The following is an 11890-nucleotide window of genomic DNA, read 5'->3' as shown; positions in this document are numbered from 1 at the left end:
ATAACTAATGTACTGGATTTTCAAAAGAAGATTGGTGGAATTTGGGGAATGGGCTTATGATGTCTAACTGGAAGACAAATGTTAAGAGATTTTTCAACTTGTGGAAGATTTCTTTTTTTTTTTTGAACAACAAATGCAGGAAGGAAGGAAGGGAAGGGAGGTGAAGGGAAAGGAAATGGGAAAGAAGGAAAGGAAAAAGGAAAGGAGAAAGGAAAGGAAAAGAGAAAGGAAAGGAAAAAGGAAAGGAAATGGAAAATGTATCCTCCGTTCTGGCTTGTGGGTTGGCTGCATTGGGCTGGAGCCGGAACAATATTCAGCTGGTCTCTCCTCCGGTCGCATCTCTGGAGTTGGATGAGACTGGCAGCTTTTCCAGGAATCCGTCTCCTTGGGCTGGGCGCCGATCCTTCGTGTTGCATCTGAAGCTTCGAGGGTTTGCCCCATTTCCTCAGAAGGATAATACCGGATTTCGCTAAGTTGTCCAGTTATCCGTTCCCGAGTCTCCTTCTGCGATCTCCTCTCTCCAACTTTGCTGAGTCTTCACACCACCCGAGGTTCAGGTTGGTAGTGGAGTTCAGCACCTTCGACAGCCCCCCCAATATTTTCCTGAAAACCCCAACTCCAATGAAACTCTGAGACAGGAATTTTCTCAAAGCTTTCATTTATTAGAATTAGTATACAGGCACATCTGGGAAAACCCGAATGTGAGAGATCCAAGTTTTCCTTCAGTAAGTCAAAAGTCTAAACCCATTCCATGCACCCATCAATCCATCACCTCGTCCAATCCCTATCCATCCCAACTCAAGACATCCTGCTAGGTCCTTGATTTGTGACAGGTCCTAAAATCCTCGACTTACGATTGACAGCCGCAACAGCCCAGCCGCACCTGATTGGCTAAGACGCGGCTGGTTGAACGCGGGCTGCCCAAGGCATTCCTATTGGTCGCCCTGCTTGACAGCTCCCATATAAATAGCTGTCAAACAGGGTCAGGTGCGGAATTCTCTGTATATAGTTAACTGTTGCTGTTTCTCAATAAATTGCTTACCTCAGCCGCCTCATGCCTCATCTGTTCCTTCTAACGTTAACACTCTTTGGTTAACGTTAACCACTCCTTATCCAGATGCAGGAATACCCTGACTTTGACCAAAAAGAAGAATGCTATTTTATCTAACTACACCCCCTCTACAAAATCCCTCTCTCCTGCTTTCCCAGGCACACAAATGTGGCAGCGTGGAAACATCCAGTGTTAATATGGCTTCCGAAGCTGACATAATTTTAAAAAAAAGATTTCAAGAAGCAGCCAAGTGGCTGAGGTGTTGTCCCCCCCCCCCGAAGAAAAGAGGCTCCAACCCTGAAATTAATCCTTGTATTTCTGCATCAATTCAAGCACATCGGGATACAAGCGTTGTGGGGCATCCAGACCCAAGACTGGATCAAAATGTTCCCAGTCAGGAATGTCCTTGTAGAAAACTAAACGAGGGATTCGAGGAAGCAGGGATTCAATATCACGTCTGGTTGCGGCAATATCTTTTCCTCCACTCCACACGGCTACTGGCACACTAACATCTTCTATTTTATAAAACGGAGGTTTTGTCTGCGGATGAAAAGAGGAGGAAACAAAGAAGGTGATTTGGGGGTCACCCCCGCTGGGCAGAGAAGTTGCCTAATGGATTCATGGAATTTTGACAGCAGGTTAAATAGTTAGTGTAGGCATCTCTTAAAATTATATGCTATTATTGCTATTGCTATAGCTTCTCCTATAGAAACTATAGGATCAGAGTGAGAAGTTGGACTCTTCCAATTTGCAGCTTCACCTTGTGGTTACAAATGTCCTCTGTGAGACTCTGCAGAAGAGCCGAGGTGGCGCAGTGGTTAGAGTGCTGTACTGCAGCCACTTCAGCTGACTGTTATCTGTAGTTCGGCTGTTCAAATCTCACGGGCTCAAGGTTGACTCAGCCTTCCATCCTTCCGAGGTGTGTAAAATGAGGACCCGGATTGTGGGGGTGATATGCTGACTCTGTAAACCGCTTAGAGAGGGCTGAAAGCCCTATGAAGCGGTATATAAGTCTAACTGCTATTGCTATTGCTACTATGTCTTCTGAAAGATGGATCCCTATCTCCCGCAGAATGGAAGGATACTACAAAAAACTAAAGGATATACATTAGAACTAGCATTTCAACTAATGTTGGTCTTTTAGTTTGGAGGTATTCATAGTTGTTAGATAAATTATAGGAAATCAACAATATTTAACTAGCTATTTTTTAAAAAAACTGTCAAATCCCTGTCACCATTACACTTTTTCTTACCATGTTGTATATCTCTATGTTTCTCTGCCCATAGTCATAATATTTAAATTCACCAGAGTTCATAACCTAAAAGGAAATGAAAACATTATTCACAATTTAAAAAATTAGTTTTGAAATCTCAATATTAAAAAATAATTCAACAAGATATACGTCCAAAATATGTATGGACAATATCTTTCATCTGGAATTTTATAGAAAGATTGCAAAGTTTTTTTTAAACAACAAAGGCAGCAAACATAGTGAAAAATAGTAAAATATTTACTTTGCTAAGATAACTACCACAGAAAAATTTAAAACCTTAAAAATGTAAAACTCATAAAGGGAAGTATCCTTAATATATTCCATATGGTCTAGTTTTAATCCTAGTCATTTTCATTTATCAAATTTATATAGCCACCTATCTCACAAATTGGACTCTGAATAGTGTACAATTCAAAACAACAAAACAATAAACTATAATAATCTAAGGATTTCCATCTTTTTAGTATATTCTAATTACTAATATGTATTACTGTTTTTTAATTGCATTATTAGTATTGTTGTTGTTATGTACACAATAATGTGAAATCACGGCTGTCAGTTCTTCTGGTATGTAATATTTTGCCTTGCCACGTGTGTTTTCTATTCTTCTTCATTCGGTCCATCATCCGCTATACAGCATGGGCGAAGGCTCCATTTTCGCAAAGTTGGACCTCGCACCGGCGTACCAGCAGCTGCTAGTTAACAACAAATTTCAAACAGGGCCTGTCTATCATAAGACATTTTATCAATAAATTTTATCTATATCAGTGGTGGGTTTCAAAAAATTTTCGAACCTACTCTGTGGGTGTGGCCTCCTTTGGGAGTGGCTTGCTGGCCATGTGACCTGGTGGGAGTGGCTTGCCGGCTATGTGTTCGTTCTCTCTCTCTCTCTCTCTCTCTCTCTCCTTCCTTTTGTATCTCTGTCCCTTTTTCCTTTTTTTCTTTCATCTCTCTCTCACTTTTTCTTTCTTTTTTATTTTTTTCTTTCTTTCTTCCTTCCTTCCTTCCTTTCTTTCTCTCTCTCTCTCTCTGTGTGTGTGTGTGTGTGTGTGTGTGTGTGTGTGAGAGAGAGAGAGAGAGAATGGTGGGTTTCAAAAAAAATTGGACCCTCTTCTGTAGGTGTGGCCTGCTTTCCGGGTCCACTGGTGGAACTTCTTCTAACCGGTTCGGTAGATTTGACGAACCGGTTCTACCGAATAAGTGCGAACTGGTAGGAACCCACCTCTGATCTATATGTTAAAATTACATGACTGATCAACCAACCAATAAACACCCCTGCTTATCATGTCTTTTGCACTCAAACCAACCATTTAATCAAATATAAAACACTGATATATCAATTTTCATATGCCTTCAAATAACTAACAAGCTTAAATTGTACTCTACCTGATTCCAGTGATTCGAGTTTTTTACAGATGTATAATCAGGAATGATTCCAACATATACGTCCGATCGACTCTGAAAAACAAGAAAAATCTACATATTTCCAATTTTTAAAATACAAAAGTATTTTTTATTGTCACATTGTTCTAAATTGAAACAAACGAGTTAAAACAGTTCTTCTCCCATCTCATATCTAAGTTTTCTAAAATAAGGTTTCACACTATCCCAAACAATAGGAAAACCCTATTGGAGAATAGATGAGTGATTTCCTATTATGCACAGGGCCGGATTTTCCTATAGGCTAACTAGGCTTCAGCCTTGGGGCTCAAGATCAAGAGGGGCCTACATTCAAATTGTAAGCAAAATTAAAATTACACTATTCTAAAAACAGTGAACACTAAAACACTGAACCGAAAATAAGGAGAAATCCTACGTATATGACTAATAAACAAACATAAAAATGTATTGGTTAAGAGCATTCCAGCGCCGCGGCAGTTGGGGAGCCCGCCCACATTCCCGGCACCGGTGGTCGGGCGAGAGGCGCGGCCGCTCCCAGTAACCGCCCCGTCGACGCGGAGCCCACCAGCGGCCAGGCAGGTGAGGGCGAGGGGGCCGAGGCGGGCAGCTGAGCGCAGCAGGGGAGGCGGCTGGCCTCGCTGCCTTTGCCGCAGAGCAGAGCCGCCCTCCGTCGGGAGGCCAGCTATATATATTGATATATATTGATATATATCACAGTAATGATGTATTTTATTGTCTCTCATGTAATTTACAAACTTAAAAATGGGAGGTGAAAGGGCCTCATAAGTGGAATAGCCTAGGGCCTCTTTTCATCTAAATCCGGCCCTGATTATGCAGCTTTAAAAAGGGCGCCCTAACTTTTTGCAATAATTGTCTCATCCCCAAAACTTTGATTTTGTGATGATTGCTGAGAGCCTACAGTATAGAGTACTTTAGGTCTTTGTTCTATCTCAATGTACCCGTAGCAAATTTTACACCAGAATAATAAACTGTGGATGCATAAATATGGATGCGACTGGTGAACTATTTGATGATTAATTACACTAAACTTATATTTGTCAGAGATGGTGTAATTATTTAGATTCTGGACTAGAGAGCTGGTGAAGTATCATCCTGGACTTTAGTTTCCTGCGTGACCCGTCAAAACCGCGGAGGACAAAATCGCGCTCGACAAAAGCGCGCATTTGACGTCATCACAGCGCGACGAAAAAAAATAAAAATTGAAATAAAAATAAAATTAAAGCAAGCCGATTCACATAAAGGTAAGGGTTAGGTTTAGGGTTAGGGTTAGGTTAAGGGTTAGGGTTAGGTTTAGAGCGTTAGGATTACGTTTAGCGTTAGGTTAAGGGTTAGCGTTAGGTTTAGCGTTAGGTTAAGGGTTACGTTTAGGGTTAGATTTAGGGTTAGGTTAAGGGTTAGGTTTAAGGTTAGGTTTAGGGTTAGGTTTGGGGGGGTTAGGGTAAGGTTTTCGCTTTATTTTTACATTTTTCGATCACAGCGCGATGTTTTCGTCGCGCTGTAATGACGTCAAATGCGCGCTTTCGTCGAGCGCGATTTTGTCCTCTGCGGTTTTGTGGTGGAACCAGTTTCCTGATCTGGTCTTATTTCATCTGGCTAACCCCTATCCAGATGTTGCTTTGAATCCATTGCTGTCACTTCTGCTTAATAAAAGGTTCCTTTTAAAATACTTCATTTCAAGAGTCTTCACTTTCTTAAGTTAGGAGGAGAGGCAATTCTTACAGCCTTGATTCTGGAACATTTAAATAAAAATTGAGCTTACTTACAACATTTATGTTTTTCTCATTATATCCGCCTGTAAAGAAAATGATCTGGAGGCAGAGCTGGTCAATTACTGGATAGCTGCATGCGTAGATCAGGGTGTTCTTTATTCTCTCATTAGAAAGGGAAAATTCTTTAGTGCCCCATATTAGCTGTAAAACAAAAATGGCGCATGGAGAGAAATAAACCTTGCAATTCCCAGCATGTCCCTCCTTTTCCAACATGAACTTTAATTTTTCCCAAGTTATCATAGAAGTCCTTCCCTAGACTTCCCCTACCCAGTCCTTTTTAATTTATTTTTTCATTTTATATATTTTTATTTATTTACAATCATACAACATACAGATTTACACTAAATTTACACAATACAGTACAAACAGGAAAAGTTTTATGTTGTTGTTTTCCTTGTTTTTAATTCTGTTTACTTTTTTGTATTGTTTCCATTCTGTTTTCATTGTAAGCCACCCAGAGTTGGGTACTACTGGTAGTAATTCTCCCAGAAAAACCCTAATAGTAGGCGAAGCAGTCACTAAGCGGGAAATCACATTCCTGGGATTATCCAATCTGGTTGTGGGTTATCGGCAGTGGTTGGATTGAAATAATTTAAATAAGTTCAATTTCAATTTCAATTTAATAAAATTTGTATGCCGCCCACTCCCTAGGGACTCTGGGCGGCTTACAGACAAGATAAAAAGCATTTAAAAATTTAAAGGTAAAAATACAAATGTTAAAATTACACACCATCCATTCTGTCTAAGTGGGGCTGTACTTAATAATATATATTGTTGATATTATAAAATAATATCAACAGCCCCAGGCCTGCTGGAACAGCCAGGTCTTAGTGGCTTTACGGAAGGCTGGGAGAGTGGTAAGGGTCCGGATCTCAACGGGTAGATCGTTCCACAGGGCCGGCGCAGCTACAGAGAAGGCCCTCCCCCGAGGGGGCCACCAGCCGGCATTGTCCGGTCGACGGCACCCGGAAGAGGCCCAACCTGTGAGATCTTGGGTGAGTTCTTTGCCCTGATGATTTCCTCCAACAGCCAGTTCACCAAACTGCTCAGAAACTGTCTGAATCCCACCCCTGGTCGTCAGTGTGCTATGCTAGCACTTTGCGCTCTTGAAATCCTGTCTCCCCTCTGCCCCACCCATTTGGGTGCTCAAATCCATTTAAGGTAATGGCACATCATAGCCACAGCTCCCAGCCCCAGGCTGCTGGCACAACTGCCTTGCTTTTGATGCATAGAACCGCTTATTAAAACTTATTAAATAAAACCCTACAAATTAGTGCCACAACCTAGAATAAACAAGATATTCCAGATAAGAACTATACAATTCCACTTGCACAATTTTGCTGTCAATCATGTATTAATTTTATAACCTGTAAAAACCAATGTTACAATGGCTGAGTGACTGGGGCGTCTTCTCTGTTTACTAAAAGTTACATATAAAACTCTTTACTCCTCAGAAATGGGTGTAGAAGAGGCATTAGGAGCAATTTGTGGATTTCTCAATGGAAATTACATTAAACCAGAATAAGGGTTTCTGGGTCAATATTAACATATTTACAAGGCAAAGCTGTTCTGTAGATGGAATGTTATGAATGTTTTCACTCGGTTCTGCTGTTGATATGGTATTGAACCACAGTAATGTACTTTTTTCATTGTGGGTACAAAAGTACTCTCGGTACAAAGCTGCTTTAAAGTGTGCATTGCTGAGGTACAAATGTACTCTAAGTTAAGACAATGCAATATTCTGACTATAACTCTATATCTAAGTTCCTTTGCTTTAGACCCAGTATTGTACAATCTTTTCCCATGGGCATTAGAACCAACATTAGCTATGATTTCAATGTAGCTTATAAGTTCTGCCTCACTAATTTTGCTACTTGGATCTTAGGAATTTTGACTGGCCCGTTCCCAGTTCTGGTAATTAATTCCAGGGTTTAACTGGGCTCAATAGATAACAAGGATTACTGTATATTGAGCACCACAGGAGAAGAAGGAAGGAAGAAAGAATTGCTGCTGAATCAAAGCAGGGCAGCATTGCAAGATTTTATCAATGTAGTTATGTGATAGAATTTGCTTATCTGGTTGTGATTCCTAGCTGGTTTATCTCACAAGTCTGATACTGCCACTCACCTCCACTCGACCAATTAGATCCCACAGATTAGGCCTCCTCCGAGTTCCATCAGCCAGTCAATGTCGACTGGCAACCACGCGGAGGAGAGCCTTCTCTGTGGCAGCTCCGACCCTATGGAACGAACTCCCCGTGGAGATTCATACCCTCACCACCCTCCAGGCCTTCCGCAAAGCCCTTAAAACCTGGCTGTCCCGACAGGCCTGGGGCTAAAGACCTTAACCCTGCCCGAATAGTATGAATGTTGTGCTTTTAATGATGTACTGTCTTATATGTAACTTGGTTTGTCCTCCCCTCCCCCTGAACTGTGAGCCGCCCTGAGTCCCCCCAGAGAAAAGGGCGGCATACAAATAAAGTATCTTTATCTTATCTTATCGATCTTGCAGACCTGAAAGGGCAATCCTTCTTTCCCTTCCCCACCAACATTTCCTTTACATAGTTACCACTAATGTTAACAATAACCTATTAACAATAAACCAGACATATAGAGTTTGGAGTGTCAAAATCATGCACTATTAGCCACCTAGAGCAAGATAGCATAGAGCAACTGGAAATAAATAAATACCTACTTTTTCGAGTCCTTTTGGTGTTAGTCCAAGTATCCTAAGTGTCCCCATTGTACCTTTCAGGGTATAGGCAGATGCGAGGCTTAAAAATAATTTCACTCTTTCAGAGAAATGGGGCAGGATTGCGAAAGCAACGAAACCTTCAAAAAGGAAAGAAGGAAGAAATTAAAACTATAGAACTATAGAGGGCATTCTAATCTTTTAAAAATAGAAAATATATTTTATTTAAAAAAACCCTCCTTTTTTACAACCCTGTAGTGTCTTAATTCGGGGTAGAATTGGGGCGACTGGATGGAGCTGAGCATTGACTGGGTGGATGCCCTTCCTGGTGCCATGTGCGGTTCACGGCAGATATTTTCTTCTTTGTGCCCTAAGAGAGAAACATCTGCTATCTAGAATTGAACTCTCAACCTTCTAAGTGGGAAGTAAATATGGGCTATAATAATAATTTTGATTATTGGTAAGTACTGTATGTTGGATTAAGGAATGAAGTTCAACAAGACCAGCATACCTACACACACACACACACACACACACACACACACACACACACATATATATATAATTAGATTTTTACAACCCCTGGTAAGCCCCAATTATGGGAGGAAGCTAACTGCTTCCATCATCTGTCATTCGGCTCGTCACAAGAGTCCATCACGACAGAAACCCAATATTTTTACTGTTGCCTTTGTTATATTTGTGTTTTTTTATTTGTGCTGATAAATAAATAAAGGGAGACTAGTATAGATCTATTTCAAGCTATTTAGCTCTCATCAGCTAGCCATACCCTTACTGGGATTCGAACCTGTGCTGTATTGCATCTTAGGCAAACGTCTTAGCCATTATGCCACAGGTCTCCTCCTTATGATAATTATTTTTGAAGTTGTTTACAACCTTACCACCACTTCAGAGGTGGTATTCAGAAGGTTCTGACCAGTTCTGGAGAACCAATAGCAGAAATATTGAGTAGTTCAGAGAACCAGTAAATACCACCTCTGACTGGTCCCACTTCCATCTATTCTCTGCCTCCTGAGTTCCAGCTGATCAGGAGAAAATGGGGATTTTGCAGTATCCTTCCCCTGCCACACCCACCAAGCCATGCCCACCAAGCCACGTCCACAGAACCAGTAGTAAAAAAATTTGAATCCCACCACCGCACTACTCTCTAAAAACAGTTCCCATAACTGAGGGATCCACAGCAGAAGAATTAAAATTAGCAGGAAGGAGAATGTGAGAAAAGTGAAGGCCATTAGAAGATTTTGAATTGGAAAAAAAATATATTGTGGAAAAAGACATAAATCAGATAAATGCTCTGTCATTTTCACTCTGATGGAGGAAGATTTTCCAGCAAGCTTATAATACTGTAGATTGCAAATCCCCAAAGGAGAAATTCCTAATTCGGTATCTTACAGGAGCTAACTAAAAACTGGCTGCTGCTGAGGTGGTGCAGTGGTTAGGGTGCAGTACTGCAGGGCACTTCAGCTGACTGTTATCTACAGTTCAGCGGTTCTAATCTCACCGGCTCAAGGTTGACTCAGCCTTCCATCCTTCCGAGGTGGGTGAAATGAGGACTCAGACTGTGCGGGGCGATATGCTGACTCTGTAAACTGCTTAGAGAGGGCTGAAAGCCCTATGAAGCGGTATATAAGTCTAACTGCTATTGCTATTGCTATTACTTTACATTTGCCACAATTGGCTTCAGCAAATGTTCAGAAAACAAAGCGGCCATTTGAAGTCGATTGTCCTCAGTGGAAGCAAAATGGTGCATCTCCATGAAATCAAGGCCCACTCTGTTATGGCTGAAATGGCCTTTGTAAATTCTTGACTGAGATCTCCATATAGACAATATCTGTTAAAGATGCTTAACCAGAATAGATTTTGAAAACTTCACAGTAGAGAGTCTCTCTCTCTCTCTCTCTCTCCCTCTCCCTCTCCCTCTCTCTCTCTCTCTCTCTCTCTCTCTCTTTCTCTCTCTTCCTCTCTCTCTCTCTGTCTCTCTCTCTCTGTGTAAGATGATATGGACCAAAGCCAAGAAAAATACAGAGTCATTTTCTTTTAATTGCTCAACCCAGTTGAAAAAAAGGAGTGCTGAGTCCTTGTTTGATAGATGGAGAAAAACAGTTATTATCAAATGATGCCAAGACTATATTCTTACCTATTGATGCTCCTTGGGAATGGCCAACATAATATAAAGAGTCTTGTTTTGTTTCCTGTAAGATGAAGTTTACTGTTGCTGGGACGTCATAAATTCCCATTTCATGAAAACTGTAACACAAAAATACATATAAATCAACCTGTAATAATACTCACCTAGGTTACCATCATTGGACAATGGGATCGAAGCACTAATACTAATGCTATTGCTATTGCTATTGCTAATACTAATACTAATACTATACTGTACTGTACTATACAATAAAATACAACACAATAGCAGAGTGAGGAATATTAAAAGATTAGTTTAGTTGTGTGATAATGTAATTAAATGGCCATATATAAGAAACATGTAAAAATAACATTTTGTACCCTTCACATCTTAGTTCACATCAAAGAATCTTAGTCTAACATAATTTGATATTCAAAATCTTCAGCAAAACATGATAAATGTTAATCTTTTAAACATATCAAAACTGACTCCATTACATCAAAATTCATATTTTCGCCAAGAAAACCAAAAGTTATTTAATGAAGAACACGAGAGTGTCATTAAACAACATTGTGTTTTTTAAAAAAAAAACATTTTAGCACTAAAAAACCGATGCCTCACCAGTCCATATATTTCAATACTGTTATTATTGGGGCTGCTACTAATGTATTTTCTATTTTTATATATTTTTCCTTTGTGAGGTTGCTTTTTGAATAAATGATTATTGTATCCATTTTAACTTGGTTTACATTATAGAAAAATATTTATTCATCAATTTACATAAATCCTACAACAACCTTTCCTAACAAATTGCAAGACTTTCACCAAACATTTTTACTATCTATTCTCCTTGGAAGGTACCTGAATTCCCGAATTCTTGCTCGTCAATTGAAAACTCCTTGTGTCTTCTAGACCAAGTGGTCCCTCTAAAATTTATTATCCAGACATCATAGCCAGCATCTGCTAGGAAAAATCCCAGGCTGTTGCTAGGAAGATTTGCAATCCAATATCTCCCATCAACCAGAAAACCATGTACCAATAAAACGATTGGTCTGGGCCCTGCAAAGGAATCCAAGAATACATGATTTATTGTATGTTATCTATAAGTATAAGTCTCCTCCAGAAATGAGTAACTACAATTTGTTTTGTTTAGTCCTCTTCACAGTGTTTCGTGAAGTAGAACCAGGAAGATGCTCAAGTCACGGACCAGCTATTCAGGATAAACCTGACGCCATCAAAACTAAGTACCAGAATTAAAGTTAATGTGTAGACACAAGTAACAATTCTGATTACTCAAACTGCCCCATCTAGACTCCCACAACCTCCAGTTGTACATCATCAGCAGAGAGAAATTCTCACCCCAAACTGACCATTACTCCCAGTTTCAAAATGGGAATAAATAATATAAGCGAGAAGTGAAACCTTGGAATATTCCAAACAGGAGCAACAAATTGATTATCAGTTGGAAATACACAAGTAAGAACGAATTTATTTATGAATGACCATGAAGTACTGCTTACCACTCCCAGAGCTTGAC

At 40.1% G+C, this 11890-nt stretch overlaps 1 protein-coding gene across 1 annotated transcript in view; it reads right to left on the bottom strand.

Moving 5' to 3' along the window:
* Nucleotides 1-1354: 1354 nt before the first annotated feature.
* LOC148042447 (putative lysosomal acid lipase/cholesteryl ester hydrolase) overlaps nucleotides 1355-11890 on the bottom strand; it is a 13285-nt gene continuing 2749 nt past the window's right edge. Inside the window, exons 3-9 of the mRNA XM_087702395.1 lie at nucleotides 11220-11412; nucleotides 10363-10478; nucleotides 8211-8347; nucleotides 5511-5657; nucleotides 3712-3783; nucleotides 2305-2370; nucleotides 1355-1591 (exon numbers count right to left, since the gene is read on the bottom strand). Coding sequence (XP_087558521.1) covers nucleotides 1355-1591; nucleotides 2305-2370; nucleotides 3712-3783; nucleotides 5511-5657; nucleotides 8211-8347; nucleotides 10363-10478; nucleotides 11220-11412 — 968 coding nt within the window. The remainder of the gene's footprint in view (nucleotides 1592-2304; nucleotides 2371-3711; nucleotides 3784-5510; nucleotides 5658-8210; nucleotides 8348-10362; nucleotides 10479-11219; nucleotides 11413-11890) is intronic.

This window comes from Thamnophis sirtalis, unplaced genomic scaffold (genome assembly GCF_051295495.1).
Source record: "Thamnophis sirtalis isolate CommonGarterSnake01/CBP01778 unplaced genomic scaffold, rThaSir2_p1.2 scaffold_15, whole genome shotgun sequence".
In the NCBI taxonomy this organism is placed as follows: Eukaryota; Metazoa; Chordata; class Lepidosauria; order Squamata; family Natricidae; genus Thamnophis; species Thamnophis sirtalis.
This window is presented reverse-complemented; position numbering and strand designations above follow the sequence as displayed.